This window comes from Corylus avellana, assembly GCF_965113065.1.
Source record: "Corylus avellana chromosome 8 unlocalized genomic scaffold, dhCorAvel1.hap1.2 SUPER_8_unloc_1, whole genome shotgun sequence".
NCBI lineage: Eukaryota > Viridiplantae > Streptophyta > Magnoliopsida > Fagales > Betulaceae > Corylus > Corylus avellana.
Window position 1 is genome coordinate 32,428 of NW_028290471.1, and position 22,061 is coordinate 54,488.

The 22,061-nt window shown below is 34.4% G+C and overlaps 1 protein-coding gene across 1 annotated transcript; it reads left to right on the forward strand.

Annotated features, from left to right (window-relative positions):
- The first annotated feature begins 17,066 nt into the window (after positions 1-17,066).
- Positions 17,067-21,132, forward strand: LOC132163075 (receptor-like protein 6). The gene is made up of 2 exons (XM_088512029.1): positions 17,067-20,251; positions 20,979-21,132. Exon 1 carries the CDS (start codon positions 17,128-17,130, stop codon positions 20,221-20,223), a length of 3,096 nt encoding a protein of 1,031 aa, XP_088368155.1. The 5' UTR covers positions 17,067-17,127; the 3' UTR covers positions 20,224-20,251; positions 20,979-21,132.
- The last annotated feature ends 929 nt before the right edge of the window (positions 21,133-22,061 follow it).

A 22,061-nucleotide genomic window follows, 5' to 3' on the forward strand; every position in this document is an offset into this window, starting at 1 on the left:
ATATATATATATATATATATATATATATATATATATGTTTGATGCGTGCTTAATAATTTACAGTACTTTCCATAGACATGTATGTACCTCTTCGAATTCTAAATATTTTTCTTATTTATTGCTTGATTTTACTGATGCTTGTGTTGAAAAGCATGTAAGACAATCGTACTCAACAAATAATTACGGAATTGAACTTAATATGAGTTTTGGTTGATTGGTATCTAAACAACAATAGCGCAATACTTGATTGGATTTCAAACACCTAATATACATTAAAACTAACCAGCACTCAATCCAAAGATTTGTTATAACAATAATAGAAAGCAGGAAATGAAATTGCTCCAAAAATGCATTACAAAATCACTTTTCTTAAGAAATTATTTGCCTCTAACAAACCCGGTATGCAAAGGGTTACGGCAAATATTTTTTCAGGATACAATGGAGCCTAGAAATCCTTTGTTGTTTAGTTATGTTTTAATTGAACGAAACTATACCTAAACACCTTCAAAATTTTTAATTTTCTGTTTATGAAAAAGTTGAGTGCAATGGATTATTTATAGTGTTAAAATAGCAGTTATTTATGTCTAAACATCTAATCTAATAGTAACAAACTCCAAATCTTAACAAAATTTATTTAGTTATATCTATTTGACCATAAAAGTTAGTAATGATCACTTGATCTCAACCATTAGATCAAACTTAATTTGACATTACAGTTGACTTTACTAACGGTCTAGTAAATCTGACTGTTGAATTAATCTGCCTTAAAAGTGTTAAGGTAAGTCCCTCTGCAGCAGGTGCAACTCTTGATGAAGCTGCTGCAGATTCTGCCACTGATCATGGCATTGGTTGTCAAGCTACAGATAGGAAATTACTACAATCACAGCCATGCGTGCTGTGGCAGCAATGCCAACTTGTCCAACTAAGTCAGGAAAAGCAAACCATGCAAGGGATGATTCGCATACAATAGGAAAGAAGCTGATTGTGGAAAATCCCACTTCAATTCTGATTGTCAAATCATCCAACTCTACAAGGAAATGTTATCACTCAAATCTGTATCTCCCTCCATAAGGCAAATGTTGACTGATATCTTTGTATTTGGAAATTTCTCATTATGTGGAATTGTCTTGAAGTAATACAGAGAGTAGCATGTATGTAAATTATCTAGTGAATTACAAAATCAATCTCTTGTTCAAAACTTTTCATGGTATCAGAGCCCTCATAGGCTAACGCCAATTCTCTATTTTCTTTCAAAATTCCAATTCCCCTGCTTCCGCTCATAATCAGTCATGGCCACTACCTCAACCACCTCTGACACTACCACTCTCACTTTTGTTTTGCCAAATCTTGCTCCATATACAGGTATCAAACTTGATGGACCTAAGTATTTCGCATGGCACTTTCTTGTTGTTCCTATACTTAAGAGTCATGATTTTATGGGCATTGTGGATGGTACAGAACCATGCCCATCTCAATTCCTGCCTGATGATCAAGGTAAGGAGGTCCTTAATCCAGCTTATTCCCTCTGGAACAAAACGGACCAATTTATTCTCAGTTGGCTCAACATGACTCTCACTGAGTCCTTGCTCTTAACTCTATGGTTTCCATACATATCAGAAATGGAGGTTTTTGGCAACTAGATTTGCTTCAAAATCTAGGACTTGGGTGTCTAACCTAAAGCGCCAACTTCAAGGCCTTCGTCAAGGATCCAAGACCTGCGCTACATACTTGCAGGAAGCCAAAGATTTGGCCAACCAACTTGCTGCAATTGGGAGGCCTATTGATGACGAAGATTTAGTCTCTTTTATCATTAGTGGCCTTAATCCCACATTCAACTCTTTTGTTACAACATTCTATATGACCACAACAGACAAATCCTTGACTTTCATAAAGCTTCAGGATCAACTTCTCAACCATGAGACACTTATCAATCAATAGCAATCTATAGTGAATGATGCCTCCAACTTTGCATTTTTCACACAGCGTCAAAGAGGCCCGTCAAAGCAGAATTTTCATTCCTTCAATCGCACGCCCAAGAATGGTCAATACAGTATGTTCTCTCCTCGACCAACAACTAGTTTTCCACGTCATGCATCTCAAAGAAATTCTGCTACCTCTAGAAATTCAGCCCAGCAGCAGCAGCTATCGACTCCAAATGGTTCTCCATTCTAGCCAACCACTCGGATGCCTTGCCAAATATGTGGTAAAACAAGCCATCAGGCTCTTGACTATTTTCACGGGATGGATTACGCATATCAGGGCAAGCACCCCCCCCACACAACTTGCTGCCATGGTAGCCCGAACCAACAATGAATTAGAAGATCAACAATGGTTTTCCGACAGTGGGGCCAATTCTCACATCACCAATGAATTGGAGAACTTGACCCTTCAGCAGCAGCCCTTCAAAGGATCAGAAGCAGTAGCAGTTGGCAATGGTAGAGGTCTTGCAATTGAGAACACTGGTTCAACAATCTTAACCTCTTCAAATTCTCATTTTCATCTGAATAATATTTTACATTGTCCTAAGGCTGAAACAAACCTCATTTCTATTCAAAAGTTTTGTAAAGATAATGATTGTTACTTTATACTCACATCTGCTTGTTTTTTTGTGAAGGACCTTCGGACACACGCATTGCTTCACGGGCAAGAGTGAAAATGGGCTATATCCACTGCGGTTCAAAGGAGCTTCATCAAAATTCAAACCTTTTTTTACTGCACTCTTAGGGTTAACAACATCTCTCTCCATGGGGCATTATAGGCTAGGCCACTCTTCTTTTGCCAATGTTGCACGTGTAATAAAGGCTAATCAATTGCCTACTTCCAATGATTCAAATAAAATTCTGTTTTGCGATTCATGTCAGTTGGGTAAAAGTAAAAAACTTCCATTCTCTACATCCAATCGCATTAGTATAGCACCACTTGCTCTCATCCACACTGATCTATGGACATCTCCCATTCCATCCATCAGTGGCTGCAAATATTACATAATATTTGTAGATGATTCCACAAGATACACCTGGTTCCATCCTCTACATAACAAAGCTGAAGCTTTTGAAACCTTTGTCAAATTCAAAATTCTGGTGGAAACACAACTCAACAGCAAGATACAAAAATTACAATCTCATGGTGGGGGAGAGTTTACCTCTCTTCGTTTCCAAACTTTCCTCTCCCAAAATGGGATAATTCATCGGAAATCATGTCCCCATACCTCTCAGCAAAATGACCTAGCTGAGAGGAAGCTTAGACATATCTTGGAGACTGGTCTTACCCTGCTAGCACACTCGGGTTTATCCAATAAATATTGGGTAGATGCATTTCTTACATCTGTTTACATTATAAACCTGTTGCCTACACCCATCCTCAACCATTGTTCTCCCTATGAAAAACTCTTTGGAAAGGTTCCTAACTACACTCTTCTTAGGGTCTTTGGTTGTAAATGCTTCCCTTTACTCAGACCCTACACTGCAAACAAATTGGAGTATAGGTCAAAAGCATGCATTTTCTTAGGCTATAAGTCATGCTGGTTATCGCTGCTTAGACCCTCTCACTGATTGGGTGCACCTCTCACATCATGTTGTCTTTGATGAACACTCTTTTCCTGCTAAGGATCATGCCCATTTGAAGCTGCCAACCAGGATCAATGCTGCGTCTAACTCTCCTTTCATGATTCCGGTAAGTCATATTTTATCCCAGCCTCTTTCAATTCCCATTTCTTCTTCCTTTGCTGATGCACAATCTGATTTCAAACACCTGAATCCTCGAGCCCCCAAACAAGAGATTCATCCCTTGTTTCTCTACAGCCATCTAGTAGTACATTGCCAATTGAGTTCCCTGTCACTGAACCTGACCACATCGAACCTGCGACAGTCCCATCTGAGGTTGCTGCCTCCATTGAATCCTCTGCTCCCATACTGCCGCCTCCTACCCTACCTACTTAGTGCTCTGCCCCTACACAAGTCCACTTCGAACCCACAATAACCTCTTCTGTAGCAACTACCTCTAGTGCATCACAACCTATTCCTGGCCATTCCATGACAACCAGGTCTCGTACTGGTTCCCTCAAACCCAAGCTTTTTGCTGACTATCAGTTATACTACACCACCCACTATCCTCCAAAGGTTCTCTTGCCCACATCATCTATCATTGAACCAACTTGCTACTCCAAAGCAGCTACTGATCCTAGATGGAAAACTGCTATGGCTCAAGAATATGAGGCCTTGATCACTAGTGGAACATCGACTCTCTGTCGACGACCCTTGAAGCATAACGTGATTCAAAATAAGTGGGTCTACAAGATCAAGCAAAAATCAGATGGTTCTATAGATAGATTCAAGGCTCGCTTGGTGGCAAAAGGGTTTGAGCAACAACTTGGCATCGACTATACCAACACCTTCAGTCCTGTAATTAAATCTTCAACTGTCAGAATTGTGTTGGCTATGGCAGTGTCTCTAAACTGGCCTATAAGGTAATCGGACGTGTCTAATGCCTTTCTTCATGGCTCTCTCACGGAAAAAGTATATATGGAGCAACCCCAAGGTTTTATCAACAAGGAACATCCTGACTATGTTCATAAACTACACAAGTCTATCTATGGGCTTAAACAAGCTCCAAGAGCTTGGTTTCATTGTCTCTCCTCCTCTTTAGTGGAACTTGGCTTTACAGCATCCTTGGTGGACACCTCTCTCTTCATTTTCATTCAAGACAAGATTAAAGTGTTTATGTTGATTTATGTCGATGATATAATTGTTACTGGCACTCATTTCTCAATTATTAGTGCACTGATTTTTCAATTGCAGCAAAAGTTTCCTCTAAAGGATTTGGGCAATCTTAGCTTTCTCTTGGGTATTCAAGCTACAAGGTCAGAGGGTTCCCTCCATTTGTGTCAAGCCAAATACATCAAAGATCTCCTTCACCGTACATGAATGCTGGGTGCCAAACCGTCATCTTCTCCCTGCTCGGTAGGCACCAAACTCTCCAAATTTGATGGAGATCCTCTTCCTGACATTACGGAATACAGGCAGGTAATTGGCGCACTCCTATACTATACCCTCACTCGCCCAGAGACTACCTTTTCTGTGAACCAACTGTGCCAGCATATGCATTCTCCATCTACAACACATTGGGTTGCTGCCAAGCGTGTCCTACGCTACCTCAAGGACACTATTGATCACGGGTTTCTATACACTCCTGGACCTCTTCGACTGCAAGCATTTTGTGACTCCGATTCGGTCGGTAACCCAGATTATTGCCGTTCTACATCCAGCTTTGGTGTCTGCCTTGGCAATTGTTTGGTCTCTTGGAGTGCAAAGAAGCAAGCTGTTGCGTCTCGGTCTAGTACCGAAGCAGAGTATAGATCCATGGCTCTTACCACTGTGAAGTTATTTTGGCTGCGTATGCTCTTTAAAGATCTTTGTCTTCCACTCACTTCACCTCCCGTGTTATGGTGTGACAACATAAGTGCCTTTGCCCTTGCCTCCAACCGTGTGTACCATGCTCACACCAAACACATCAAAGTCGACTACCACTTTATTCGTGAGAAGGTCCTCAATGGAGACATTTTGGTTAAATTTATTTCCACCAAGGATAAGGTTGCCGACATCTTTACCAAAGGGTTGTCTTCAGCCCATTTATCTTACCTTAAGTCCAAGCTAATGGTGAGCCTCCCTCCCATTAGCTTGCGGGGAGATGTTAAGGTAAGTCTCGCTGCAGCAGGTGAAGCTCTTGATGAAGCTACTGCAGATTCTGCCACTGATCATGGCATTGGTTGTCAAGCTACAGATAAGGAAATTACTACAATCACAGCCATGCGTGCTGTGGCAGCAATGCCAGCTTGTCCAACTAAGTCAGGAAAGGCAAACCATGCATGGGATGATTCGCATACAATAGGAAAGAAGTTGATTGTGGAAAATCCCACTTCAATGCTGATTGTCAAATCATCCAACTCTACAAGGAAATGTTATCACTCAAATCTGTATCTCCCTCCATAAGGCAAATGTTGATTGATATCTTTGTATTTGGCAATTTCTCATTATGTGGAATTGTCTTGTTGTACAAGCCTATCACTCTCGTGTATATAATACAGAGAGCAGCATGTATGTAAATTATCTAGTGAATTACAAATCAATCTCTTGTTCAAAACTTTTCAAAAAGCATCCTATGGTTCAGATCGAATGATACTAAAGAATTTTGAACACCTACTAGGCACTGAAGTCCTCAGGGAGTATTATTGTTTCCAGTCTATTCTATCTTTGAAGCCAAATTAGTGATATAAGTTAGAAATGTTTTGTCACTTAATAAATCTGCAGAACCAATGTTTTAGACCTCCTGTTGCAGAAGTCATTTTTCTGCGGGAGCAAGGCTTTGTAAGAGAATCTGTAAAGCAAGATGTTTGAGTTTTCAACTTCTATAAGGATGAAGAAAACTTCCCCTAAGTGCTAATGTGTGAAATTTGTCCAAACACTTCTAATTAAATAGTTTTATTTTTTTATTTTTTTATTTTTTATTTTTATCTCTTAGATGATATTGGAAGTGGTGTTGGATGACATTATAATGTGTTTGAGTTGAGATTCATGCTTCATTCTACAATTATTCAGTTTGGTTTTTTTAAAAGAATTTTTGGTTGATACTGACTTATACCGATGAACACCTCACTTGCAGTCTTGCAGAGATATGTTACTCCAAGTTTACTCTGGAGGGAGTTTGCTGAAGTCTATGAGATCTCTCTGATGGCGTTAAATAATTCACAGTACTTTTGTGATGTTGTTTATAAAGATGATTACATGTGTACCTTTTCATATATAGACATGTACCTCTTTGAATTCGAGTTGTTTTTCCTATTTTAGTGTTGCTTGTGCTTGATCAAAAGCATGTCAGATGACATGGCGATGTAACAGTTACTAATAAAAAAATTTAAGTTGATTATATAGCAATTGACACAGAAGAAGATGCTACATGAGTTTGTGGAGGCTTTGTAGTGAAAATAGTAATACAATTTGGGGTAGAGTTCTATAAATTTTCTTGAACTTTTACTCGTTTTAACACTATTCTCAAATTTTAAAAACTCTCAATTAAGAGTATCGAACTTTCAATCTATTTCAATTACCTCATTTTGTTAGGATTTTTCGTTAAATATTGTCAAAATTTTTAAAATACCCCATTTTTTATTTTAAATGTTGGGAGTACATGAATTTTGAGAATACTTTTAAAGTACAAAAGATTTTGTGAAAATTCTACAAAAATTTAAATGACTGACAAATTCTAAACCGTAAATGGAAAAGAATGAAAGCAGACTGAATCAGAGGTGAATCGTTCTGTTTTTGTCTAAAGTAAAGCTTCTTTAGGGTCTTTAGTGATTGATGAGATGGTCATGGAGCAGAGTAAAATAAAGCTATCGGTATAAGTGAAGAAGGTCATTTAAAGGTAATTAAATAGCTTCAAATAATTATCACTCAGGGGAGAGGGAGGCAAAGAATTGACTTTTACTATCCATGAATCTTTTTATGAAATTATATTTAATAATAGAGCCCCTACTATCAGGTTCATCTTGATAACAATTTTTTTGCAGCCTCCAATTACCACGTGACACATCATCAATTTAAAAAAAATGCAAAAAATAAAAGTGAGAACAATCACACCAAATCAAAGAAAAAAAACCTCAAAACCCGTTTCTAATGCCTCAAAACTTGTTTCTAATGCCTCAAAATCTGTTTCTAATACTTCAAAATTCGTTTTTAGTGCCTCAAAACTCATTTATAATGCCTCAAAACTCGTTTTTGGATTCAAAACTAAAACTTAGAGGTGAAAGGTTACCCTTTAGAAATTTTATCACCTTAAAATCTAGTGTCCAAGTTATTTTTGTGTACTTTTTATGTTTTTTCTTATGTGTCGGTTATTAATTGAGGGTTGTAAAAGGGGTGTTATCAGTATGGTCCTGATAAAATGTTTTCTCATTTAATAATTGTTTTCTTTTATTTTGTGTAAATGTGTGCATACACATGTAAACAGAGATTATATGTATCGATTGAAAAAAAAAAAAAAAAAAAAAAAAAAAAAATCTATTTAATTTTTTAACAAATTCAAAGACTAAAACTCATTTTTTTTTAACTATTTTGTTTTTGGAGGGACCCGCTCCCGCCCTCCCTTAGGCTCGGCTCTCTATTTAGATAGGTTAATTTTTTTTTTTTGTTTTGACATGTCCGCACAAGAAGGGGGAGGGGGATTCGAACTAGTAACCTCCGCTTCAGTAGGCGTGGTCCTAACCGATTGAGCTACCTCTTGGAGACTATTTAGATAGGTTAATGACGTTAATCCCTCACACAATTTTTTTTTTTTTTTTTTTTTTGAAAAAGTACATATGCTCCCTTGAACTACTATTGTCAATGTCGCTCCTCCCAAAATTATAGATTGCTTCTGCATCCTTCCAATTTTCCAAATCGCCAAAATTTGTTATTGTACCACTTTTGTGTCGCAAAAAGACAAAAATAATCTTTAATAATTTTTGAAAAAGAAAAAAAAAATTCTTTTAAATTTAGAAAGAAAAAAACAATTTGTGAAGACCCATTGCCTTGGGTCACCATTTTTTTTTTTTTCAATTTTTTAATTTTTATTTTTATTAAGGGAATTTTTGTTCTTATGAGACAATAATAATTTTTAGGAGAAACGTCACATACCTCCCATGAACTTACACCTCCCATGAACTTACGCCCCTTTTGCAAACACTATCAAATATTCAAAGTCTCTCACTTTAGTGTATCGAACTTTAATTTCCTTCTACTTTCTTCTGTTAGGATTTTTTGTTAAATCCTAACGGAAGGGTGTGGAATTACTAAAATACCCTACTCATTTTACTCACTTTTCCATTTAATTTAAATGCAATATTTAACGGTAGGGGGTATTTGGAACAAAACAAAACGAAAGTTTGATACACCAAAATGAGAGACTTTGAATATTGGGAGGGAGGGGGGGATTGCAAAAGGTGCGTAAGTTCATAAGGGGTAAGTGAAGTTTTCCTTAATTTTTAATAGTTTGAGAGAATATTGAGACAATTTATAATTTTATGAGACATTAACAGATGGATAATTATTTGAGAGGATATACATAGGTGGAAGGGGTGGATGGAGATAGGGGTCAAATGAACCCCCACAAGAAAACCCATTGAGTACGAAATAGAAAGAAGCAAGAGCTGGAAGTCTGGAACCAATGCCCAAAGGCATGCCAAGATCCCCAAAAGTAAATTTCCAAGAGTATTACAGGTAACCTTTTTTTTGGGGCCAATTTAGTCCAAGTACCAATTGCCTGTTAAGTTTAATGTGGGTCCAATTTGTCAATTATTTGCAACTAATAATCAATAAAGATTATTTTAAGAGAGGCCAAAGTACATGGAGAGGTTTGGGGGTGTCTTCCACAATTTTATTTATTTTTTTAAATACCCTTATACTCCTTTTAAAATCAAATTTTTACTCCCCGAATTTTATTTTTTTATTTTTGTTTCCCAAACCTAAAATTCTATTTCCGCTGTTGTATAAGGGATGACATGAAGTCAATTCTTTTGTAGGCATTCACTTCATGTGACAACTCTAAAAATGTTGTCACACACAACACAAGTTCAAACAAATGAATGGTTAAAAGTTTTGTATTCAATTTGAAAACGTGTTTCTCCATCCCATCCAAGCCAGGGTCCAACCCCGTTACACGGCAACAAAATTTGTTGAAAGACTTACTTGGGTCTTCCACCATCTGCATTCACTCTTATTTTCATACACATTTCTCAGAGTCTTCCTCTGACGTCATTTACCATATGAAGATGGTCGAAAGATGGTTGAGTGATTAGTTTTTATCATTTATCTTTTATTTTGGGTTGTGATGTGATATAAATAAAAAATAATTTTGAGTGACTTATTTGTTCAGTTATTTATTACTTTTGTTAAAAAATAAAAATAAATAAGTTAAAAAAAGCATTACCAAACAAACTCATTTTTCATGGGACTTTACCTAACTCAACACATTCGGGGACTAGGGGATCAAACTCATAACATTTGTTTTAATACCATATTAAATCACTCATTCTCCCAAAAGCTAAGTAGAAGTCAATTTATTTATTTAATTAATATTTTAACATATTTCATTAACTAAAATAAATGAAAACACCAAAATTATTAGAACACTTATTAATCGAACATGACTCATCCGTAGCCTTCATTAGATTAGATGGGCAAGACTTTTTTCTTTGTTCTTTATTTGGTTGGATAGGTGGGAGGAAAAAGACTTTTGTAAGTCTTTCCTACCAAGTTTTTTTCTCGTGGATGCATTTAATTGATAGTGTTGATGACATAATTAATGACAAACCAAGATGATTATACCTACTAATTGTTGAAAGAGAGGGGCATTGCATAAAAAAAAGGGAGCTCAGAAGACTTGGGGTCTTCCTCCACCCCAAGTCCCACTCTCGTTTTCATGCACACTTTTCAGAGTCTTCTTCCCAGGTCAATTTAATTTAATTTATTGGAAAACAGAGCCCACAGGTTAGGACTTTTTAAGAATTAAGGGGTGCTTTTTAATATTTTGGTTGTAATGTGTCCTAAAAGTAAAATTGATTTTGAATGATTTATGTGTTTAATTATTTGATAATGTTTTTGTTAAAAAAAAAAAAAAAAAAAAGTAGTCATATAAAAAGCAGTAGTAAACAAGTCCATTTTACGTGAGACTTTACTTAGTTCAACATATCGTAATACCATTTTAAATTACAATTTGTCTTAAATACTTAAGTTAATAAAAAGAAATAAATATAATAATATTTAATTAATATTCTAATACATTTCATTAACTAAAATAAATGAAAATACCATAATTATTACACAACTTACTAATGGAACATGAATCATCCATAGCCTTTATTATCACTTTATGGGGACAAATAGAAATCATCTCAATAATGCTAGAAAAAAGACTTTAATAATTTTTTTAATTCTTTTAAATATAATGTGACTTTTAAAATTACTAATAGATTAAAATTCAATAATGATCATCTCAAATTTAATAATAAATTTGAGATGATCATTATTGAACAACAAAATTGTTAAGAAAGCCTTGTCCTACTCCTACCTATCCAACCAAATACAGAACAAGAAAAAAGAGTATTGCCCATAATAGAATTCATTCAATTTTTAATCATCTTTTAATCATCTTCATAGGAAATGAATGAATTCACTATTGAATTTGTATGTGGTCCACATGAGTCCACAAATCTAATTATTGATATATTAAATTTGTAGGATGAGATAGGAAAAAGATGAAAAAAATATTGACGTGAATAATTTATCTATATTTTAATTAATTGGATGTAATTAACCTTTTTAGTCATTGAGAATGCTATTAGCTCCACTTACGATTCAAATAAGAATCTTGCTACAGAATCCAAAATTCAAATTCAACAATTGAGTTGTTTCTTTTCGCAAAGAGTCCCAACTTCTTTACTTTGGAATCAAAATAAAAAATTGTAAATGTCTACCCAATGACCCAAATACCCTTAATAAAATTAAAATAAAAAATAAAAAACCCAAGGTGGACAAGATGGACAAGATGGTGGTTTTATGAACGCTCATGTACAAGAGGGTGGTTCTATGGTCTTTATTTTTATTCCTTGTAATTGCTAATCGATTGTTCGTTACCTGCATCAATCGATCAATGGAAACCTCATTTGGAGTTAGGGTTCCATCAATCGATCAATAGTGATATTAATCATTCGGTACACATAATCTTGTAAAATAATTTTAAAATTTAAATTTAACAATATACATTTAAATTTTCTTCTTTTAAAAATGCTAGGGGTATTAACTCTTTTACTAACATACGAGTACTAACATGATGTGAAGTGTCCCCAAGAGGTAGTTCAATCGGCTGGGACCACGCCTAATGAAGCGGAGGTCACTAGTTCGAATCCTCCTCCCCCCTCTTGTACGGACATGTCAAAAAAAAAAAACATGATGTGGAGTTTATTTATTGGTATTTGTAGCATTTTTTTTATTATTAATTGTTTTGATCATCTCCAATGAATAAGCTCCACATCATGTTAGTACACATATGTTAGTAAAAGAGTTAGTATCCCTAACATTTCTCTTTTTAAAATTACTACTATTTAAATACGCGGGGCGTGACATATTAGTTATGCTAGTCCGTCCACTTTGGGTTTTAAAGCTTATCTCAATAGAAAGAAGATATATAGACCATTAGAAATAAATTTTATCTTCATGCAAAGACTCTATGCTTTGAGTCTCATGCATGTAAATTGCCTGTTAAGTTCGATATGGGCTCTATCATCTCAATTATTTGCAACTAATAATCAATAATGCATGACATGAAGTCAATCCTTACATATATTTTACAAAAATGAGAAAAATGAGTAAGAACTTTTTTAGCACACACTCTTGACTAATTGATAATAAATACAAAGAAAAACAAGTCACATTTGTTATTATGATCCGCCCACTTTGGTTTTTGAAGCTTATCTCAAATGTAAAGACGTAAGACAGTGAAAAATAATTATTATCTTGATGCAAAGACTCCATGCTTTGAGTCTTATACATGTAAATTGCCTATTAATTTCAAGTTTTGTATTCAAATTGAAAACAAGTTTCTCCATATCCCAATCTAAATAGTAAATACGCAAAGTGAAAAAGGGTCCAACCCCACTACACGGAAACCAAATTTATTGAAAAGGAGGGGCATTGCATCAAAAGTGGGCACAAAATACTTAACTGTGTTGACTATCATTTTCATATACACTTATGAGAGTTTTAAGATTTCTGAGGACTTTAAGATTATCTTTTAATATTTTTGAAGATTATCGTTTTCATATTACTCCCTTTTAAGATTTTTGAGAATTTTAAAAGATTATCTCGTTTGGTTATATTTAAATATAGAGAATTCAGATACTCAAAGAAATGCGAATCCCTAAAAATATGAAATTTTTTCTTGGATTTGATTGTCATCAATTTTTTAAATCTGTATATAAAAGTAAGGAACTATTTTGTTCCACAAAAATCGAAATGAACATATTTTATTTAATTTTTAAATAATTTTGTATCCAACAATTAACCTCATGTATTGGAAGAGAAAAATATAAAGACATTTTGAAATAAATAAATAAATGATTTACAAGTAAACCAAACATGAGAATCTTTTATTGTGGAAAATCCTATCCAAGTCTTTGTTGCCGTGACAAACCCGGTAGGACTTCCCCCACCTCCTTTGTCTTTGTTTACTTTTTACTCGTTCTTTCTAGAATTTCTGCTTTCTACCTCGATTATTAATAATCCAAAATTGACGGCAATCAACGTACAATTGGGTAGTTTCAGTTTTGGTAGAGTCCCAACTTGTTTACTTGAAATCAAAACCACAACTTTATTTTAATTAGTGTTGTAATATAATTTCAAGTGGGTTCACTATTTTCCCATCCATACTTTAAAAACCAAATAATACTTTTAGCTTATTAATTATGTTTAATCAAACACTAATTAAACAAATTGGGCGACAAAACACTACTACTAGTAGAGTGCCCACAACTCCCACGCCAACGTCATCTTTAATTGCGGACAATAGTGTAGCTAGCTACTACTTATCCAACCATTCTATATAGTTTCAGATTAATTATATATATAGATGGGCCCACAATGCCCATCTATATATATAACCAATTGGTGACGTGTGAACAGTGGCATGTCACCTTCCAAAGCTGACGTGCCAGTAGTGACGTGTGAATAGTAAAAAAAACATCATTAATTTTTTTTTTGTTCGAAAATTATTTTTCATTTATTTACTTTTTGACATTTTGATGCTATTATTATTATTTTTTTTAAAAAAAAATTATTGGATATTATTATGGTTATATAAGAAAAATTAGACTATATATGTGACAATTTTGTTATAGTTATTTTTTTACTGCTATTTTTTTGGATTTGATTGTTATCATTTGCAAAGTCTGAACATTAAAGTGAGGAACTATGTATCTTATTCCACAAAAAGAGAAATAAACATGTTTTATTTGGTCATAGATGAAAAATAAATCAAATAATATATAATCTCTATATTGGAAAATTAAAGAAATATTGCGTTTTATATATAATTTTTAAATAATTTTGTATCAAACAGCCTTATCTATTAGAAGAGAAAAATTAATATAAAGATATTTTATAACATGTTTAGGAATGAACCAAACATGAAAATCTTTTATCATCAAAAATCCTATCCGACTGTTAATTATTTCCAAACGTAAAAATAAGGAAAATGTTGGGTGTTCTTCTAGTGTTGTCCCGGTGTCTTTTAAAATTATTATTGAATTTGATATTATCATTATTGACTTTTAATCTGTTGGTGATTTTAAAAGTCACATCACAGTTGGGAGGACACCAGAAAAACACTAGAAGAATACTTAGCATTTCTCTAAAAATAATTGCATTCCTAAAAATCAAAATATCAAATTTGGAATATATATTGACGCACTAGTCTCTCCGTGAAGTTGCCGTGCCAGACCAGGTAGGACTTCCCAGTTCCCCCCACCTCCACACCACTTGTCTTCCACGTTCTAATTTTTGACGACATCATGAACTCCATCTGTATATGATTCAAATAAGAATCTTCCTACACAAACTTAAAGGTGTTTACAAATCACAAGAGTGAAGGCCAATAATACAAAACATAAAGTTATTTACAAAATAAAATAAAATAAAAAATAAAAAATAAAGGTGAAGAATGGGGGAAGAAAGTTTGAAGTTATGTTCTAAAGAAGAAATATACTTGATAATTCTAATCATGCGAACATAATTTATTTTCAGTAATTTATGCTCATTGCAAAAAGAATCATATATATTGATCTAACTTTGAGGAAAAAAAGAAAAAGAAAAAGGGGAGCGAATTCATTTTGGGTATTTTTAAACTTGAACGAAAACCATATATTTCAAAAGATGACTATATCTTACACATAGTTATGAAAATAGCTAAACATAACTTAGATATAGATTAAACATTTTAAGAACGTAGAAAACAGAGTATGAAGGTTTATATTAAAAAGATTAACTCAAATCATAAGCTTTCAAGGTTTGAGGATTGACTCCTCCAAGTATGAACTCTTTCTCTCTTCTCATTTATTTTCTCACTCACTTTAAGATTTTTCAGAGGTTATGGATTACCAAAATGAAGATTATGGACGAGATGGTGATTTTATGAACGCTCATGCACGAGAAGGTGGTTCTATGGTCTTTATTTTTATTCCTTGTAACTGTTAATCGATTGTTCGTTACCTTCATCTATCGATAAATGGAAACCTCGTTCAGTGTTAGAGTTCCATCAATCGATCGATAGTGATATTAATCATTCAGTTCACATAGTCTTCTAAAATAATTTTAAGATTTAAATTTAATAATATAGCTTTAAATTGTTTTTACCCATTTAAAAATTGTTATTAATTAAATATGTGAGTTATGACACATTTGTTATGCTGGTCCGTCCACTTTGGGTTTTAAAGCTTATCTCAATGAAATGACGATAGACCATCATGAGGAATAAGTTTTATCTCCATTCAAAGACTCTGTGCTTTAAGTCTCATTCATGTAAATTGCCTGTGAAGTTCCATATGGGCTCCATCATCTCAATTATTTGAAACTAATAATCAATAAAAGCATGACATGAAGTCAATCCTTACATAAATTTCACGAAAACAAATTAAACGTCAGTAGTTGAGAAAAAGGAGTAAGAACTTTTTGAGCACCCACTTCTGATTGACTGAGAATAAATACAAAGAAAGACAATAAGAAATAAATAAGAGGTCACATTTGTTATTATGGTCCGTCCACTTTGATTTTTGAAGCTTATCTCAAAAGTAAAGACGATAGACAACAAAAAATAAATCTTATCTTGATGCAAAGACTCCATGCCTTGAGTTTTATACATGTAAATTGCCTGTTAATTTCAAGTTTTGTATTCAAATTGAAAACAAGTTTCTCCATCCAAATCTAAATACGCAAAGTGAAAAAGGGTCCAACCCCACTACACGGCAACCAAATTTGTTGAAAGGGAGGGGCATTGCATCAAAAGTGGGCACAAAAGACTTAATGTGTTGACTATCATTTTCATACACACTTATGAGAGTATTAAGATTTATGAGGATTTTAAGATTTCTGAAGATTATCGTTTTAATACTCGCTTTTAAGATTTTTGAGAATTTTAAAAGATTATTTCGTTTGGTTATATTTAAATATAGAGAATTCGGATACTCAAAGAAATGTGAATCACTGAATCCCCTCCCAATTGTCTTCTGCTGAAATATGAAATTTTTTCTTGGATTTGATTGTGATCATTTGTAAAATCTGTATATAAATCTGTATTTGAACTATTTTGTTCCACAAAAATCGAATTAATGAACATGTTTTATTTAGGGAAAATAGATAACAAAAATAATTAAATAATATAAATAGTTTATATATTGGAAAATTAAAGAAAAACCAAGTTTTATATATGATTTTTCTTTCCTATAATTTTTTATTTAATTTTTAAATAATTTTGTATCCAACAACCTTATGGGTTTGTAACTTTGTGGAGTGCTTTTGAGAATAAAAAATGAATGAAGATAAAATAAATATTATATTTAAATAGGATAAAAAAATTTAGAGAGTTTATTATTTACTTAAATTTAGAGAGTTTATTATTTAGCTAAAGAATAGAGAGTTGATTAAGAATACATCACTAACTATTCAAATAAGAATCTTGCTACGCAAAAGAAAGAAGAGTGAAACCCAATAAAACATGGGTTTAATCCCATGGCTGAAGCAATGACCTCCAATTATTAATAATCCTTGTTAATACAAATATGTATTAGAAAAAAGGACATTCCCCAATAATTCCACCTGCCCAAACACAAGAAATTGGGTGACCACGTGATCTTCAATTGCAGTTCTGATCCCACCATTATATTTTCAGCTTAATTACATTTTGGCTCTACTCGATCGGGCCCACAACCCCCATCTATATATATACTCCTGAATCCACCATTCATATATCTTATATCACCACCACGTCTTCCATCCTTAATTTACTGTAAAACTGTACTCCTCTTATTTATATATATAACGCCCTCCAATGAGACTCCCGGTCTTTTCTTGGCTTTTCTTAATGGCCATTTACTCACTTTTCTTGATGACCATTTCTGTCTTTGGGGTGTCTAGCCCATGTTTCCGCAATGAGCAGTCCTTGTTGCTGCAATTGAAGAACAATCTTACGTTCAATTCTACTATGTCCACTAAACTTGTTAAGTGGAATCAAAGTGCTGATTGCTGCTCTTGGGATGGCGTAACCTGCAACGAGGGCCGTGTTATTGGTCTCGACCTGACCAACGAATCCATCTCGGGTGGACTCAACAATTCAAGCAGCCTTTTCTGTCTTCAGCATCTTGGGAGCCTGAGTTTGGCTTATAACAACTTCAACTATTCTCATGAGATTCCATCAGAGTTTGACAAGCTTGCGAATTTGAGTTATTTGAATCTTTCATCTGCTGGCTTTACAGGGCAGATTCCTATTGCGATTTCGCATTTGACAAGGTTGGTTACTCTTGATTTATCTTTCAATGACCTTCATCTTGAGAATCCAAATTTTAAAGTGTTGGTTCAAAACCTTTCAGAGCTTATGGAACTTAATCTTGATGATGTACTTATATCAGCTCCAGGTAATGAGTGGTGTCGGGCCTTATCATCTTCACTTCTAAATCTGAGAGTGTTGAGCTTGTCATCCTGCAATCTTTCAGGCCCGATTGATTCCTCCTTGCCGAATCTTCATTCCCTCTCAATTATTCGTTTGAACGATAACCACTTTTCTGCTCCAGTTCCAGAATTTTTTGCAGATTTCAAAAATTTGACATCCTTGAAAGTCTCCCATTCTGAGTTGAATGGAAAGTTTCCAGAAAAGATCTTCCAAGTTCCAACACTACAAACGCTCGATTTGTCATATAATGATGACCTGCAGGGTTCTTTGCCAGAATTTCCTCTAAATGGATCTCTTCAAACCATGGTTCTTTGGGGAACAAGTTTTTCTGGGACATTACCATCTTCTATCGGTAACCTTAAAATCTTGTCAAAAATAGATCTTTGGAGATGCAATTTTGTTGGATCAATTCCAGATTCAATGGCGAGCCTCACACAATTGAAGTATTTGGATATCTCAGACAACAAATTCAGTGGATCAATTCCAAATTTCAGCATGTGCAAGAATCTTGAGATTTTGTACTTGGGTGACAATTTACTGAATGGGAATATTCCAGATTCTCTATTTTCACATCCATCATTGCAAGTGTTATATCTTTCCCATAATCAATTTTCCGGTCAACTCAAAGAATTTTCCAACGCTTCTTCCTTCTTGGAAGGCCTTTATTTGGATAACAACCATTTGGAAGGGCCAATACCCATGTCTATCTTTGAACTCCATGGTCTTAAATACCTCTATCTTGGTTCAAACAAATTTAATAACTCCCTGAACCTTAGTGTGATTCAGCAGCTAAAAAATCTTTCATACCTTGAGCTTTCTCACACCAGCTTGTTATCTGAATATAATGATTTTAACTTTTCGTTATCCTCTGTTCCCCTTGAAGCATTAAGTCTCGCTTCCTGCAAGTTGAAAAAAATTCCTGATTTCTTGAGAAACCAATCCTATTTATTTTATCTAGACCTTTCACACAACCAGATCTTTGGAGAGATGCCCAACTGGATCTGGAAACTTCCTAATCTTTTTGACTTAGATCTCTCTTACAATTTTCTAGTGACTTTGGAAGGACCTATCCTTAATGTTTCTCTTTCTAGCCTAAATCTTCGCTCCAATCAACTCCAAGGGCAGCTCCCAAATATCCCGCATGTCGAATACTTGGATTTCTCAGAGAATAGTTTGGATCCCTCCATTCTAGCTAACATCAGTTGGTCCCTTCCTTCCGTTAGATTCATTTTTCTTTCAAGTAATAAATTGAATGGGAGCATCCCTAGATCAATATGCAATGCTACATATTTTGAAGGTCTAGATTTGTCTAATAATTTCTTCAGTGGCACAATTCCCCAGTGCTTGATTGAGATGAGTGGTTCACTTAATGTGATAAATTTAAGGACAAACAACCTCATTGGCACAATTCCTAATGCATTTCCAGATAATTGTCGTTTACAAACTTTATCTCTCAATAAAAACCAACTGGAAGGAGGGTTACCAAAATCTTTGGCCAATTGCATTGGGTTGGAGGTCTTGGACATTGGGAACAACCACATCGAGGGTACGTTCCCAATTTACTTGAAGAACACACCCTGGTTGAGCGTTCTTGTTTTGCGATCTAACAAATTTTACGGATCCATTACTCATCTAGAACTTAATGTCACTTGGCCATGGCTTCAAATTGTAGACATAGCTTCAAATAATTTTACTGGTAACCTTCCAATAATACTTCTTTTGTCTTGGACGTCAATGATGGATCGTGGGCGTGGGGTGGGCATGGGGAGTAATTACCTTGCATATAACGGTAATTTTTCTTATCAAGATACGGTAACAATTATTAGCAAGGGTTTAGAGATGGAGCTGGTGAAGATTCCAACTATCCTCACCACCCTTGACTTCTCTTGTAACTACTTTGATGGTCCTATACCTGAAGAAATTGGAGAACTCACACTGTTATATACTCTCAACCTGTCGCATAATGCTTTCACAGGCGAAATTCCACCATCTTTGGGAAAATTGAGTCATCTTGAGTCACTAGACCTATCAAACAACGAGCTTTCTGGTGAGATTTCCGTGCAACTTGCCAATGGTCTGATTTTTCTGTCGGTCCTTAACCTTTCATTCAACCAATTGGAGGGACAGATTCCATTGATCAAGCAATTTAATACATTTTCGTCAACTTCCTTCGAAGGAAATGAAAGATTATGTGGTTTGCCTTTGAAATCACAATGCACATATGAGGATCCACGATTGCCACCTCAAACATATGAAGAAAGTCATAGGAGTATGATTGAGTGGAATTACATAAGTGCTGAACTGGGATTTGTTTTTGGCTTTGGAATTGTAATTGCCCCCCTTATGTTTTGGAGGAGGTGGAGGATATGGTACTATAAACATGTTGATGACATTATGTTTAGGATCTTCCCTCAACTGTGTCTTAGAAAAGAATATCATCAAAGACAGGCATTCAGAAATCAAGAGCCGAGGCACTAGTTATGGTTATGAGGCGCAACACCTCCAGGTTTGTCATGACAAACTCTTGCTTATTTTTTTAAATCAAAATGAAAAATTAATTTAAAATGTAACTGCACATAGCACCTTGAATGAGGAATGCCCACATTTCTAAGCATCTTATTTGCGGAAATGCATGTGGGCTTTCCTAGGAATCTAGGATGCCTTGAATCAAATGGACCTCTTATGTATGGGCCATTTCTTTTCAACTCTATGGGCCTCGAGACTATTCACAATTCATTATGTATCTTTAATTAGTAATTAGTAATTAGTTGCAGACTTGCAGTGACTCGGATCAATGCAGGTAGGGGGAAATGTTGTTGCAGATTCATTGAAGTTTGTACAATTAATGTTTTGAATGCAAACTTTATGAATCTTCTAATCCCTTCTATGCATGTGATTCTACTTTCGTAGAGTATTGTTTGAACTTCTCTTTAGCTTAAAAATTCACAAAAAATTAAAAGTGCAACTATATTCTCTTGTGCTACAGTGGCTTTGAAGCCCAATGAATGATATAAGTTTGAAATGTTTTGTCACTTAATAAATCTGTCCAAACACTTCTAATTAATTTTTTTTTTTTTTTTTGCCCTCTTAGATGATATTGGAAGTGGTCTTGGATGACATTATAATGTGTTTGAGTTGAGATTCATGCTTCATTTTGCAATTATTCAATCTGGTTTTTTTTAAAAGAACTTTTGGTTGATAATGACTTACACCACTGTACTCCTCACTTGCAGAGATATGTTGCTCCAAGTTTACTCTGAAAGGTGTTTGCTGAAGTCCATAAGGTCTCTCTGATGGGGTTAAATAATTCACAGTACTTTTGTTATACCGTTAATAAAGATAATTACCAGTGTACCTTTCCATATATAGACATGTTACATGTACCTCTTTGAATTCTAATTATTTTTCCTATTTTAGTGTTGTTTGTGCCTGATCAAAAGCATGTCAGACTGACATGTCGATGTAACAGTTATTAATAAAAAATAAAATTGATGTGAAAAATAAAATTTTTAAGTTCTGATATAACAAATGACGCAGAAGAAGATGCTTCATGATTTGTGAAGGCTTTATAGTGAAGATAGTAATAAAATTTAAATAAAGTGAAAAATTATAAACCGTAAATAGGAAAGAATGAAAGCAGACCGAATCAAAGGTGAATTTTTACGTTTTTGTCTAAAGCTTCTTTAGTGATTGAGGAGATGGTCATAAAGCAGAGTAAAATAAAAGTGAAGAATATCATTTAAAGGTAAATAGCTTCAAATTATCACTCAGTGGAGACTGGAGAGTGAGACAAAGAATTTGACTTTGACTATCCTTTAGTCTTTTTATGAAATTTATCAAAGTTTTTTCCCCAAGGGCCAAAATAATAAGAAAAAAAATACTAGCTTATTTTATTTTATTTTTTTTATTAAGAATAATTTTTCCCCACGGCTGTGGGTCACCATTTTTTCATTTTCTTATTTTTTACTTTTATTAAGAATATTTTTGTTTTTAGAAGAGGATGACAATTTTTTATAATTTGAGAGAAATTATTTTAGGAAACATTAACAATGGGCTAGTTGTTTGAGACGAACATATGACTCAAAAAAATTTTAGTTCGACCTAAGGGTTTACAAGCGGTTGTGGTTAGCGGTTATTGGTTAAAACCGTTAACCGCAACCGCGTAAGGCTGTTATTGAATTTTAATAACCGCAACCGCTCCGCTTAGGCGTTTAGCGGTTATTTTATAACTGACGGTTAATGGTTATTCAAGTCGATAACCAGCAGTTTTATAACCATTTTTTTTATATGAGCTTTTGTAGATATTTTGGGCCTTC

Coding starts and splice junctions, on each gene's coding strand:
- LOC132163075 (XM_088512029.1), top strand. CDS start 17,128: ATGAGACTCCCGGTCTTTTCTTGGCTTTTCTTAATGGCCATTTACTCA.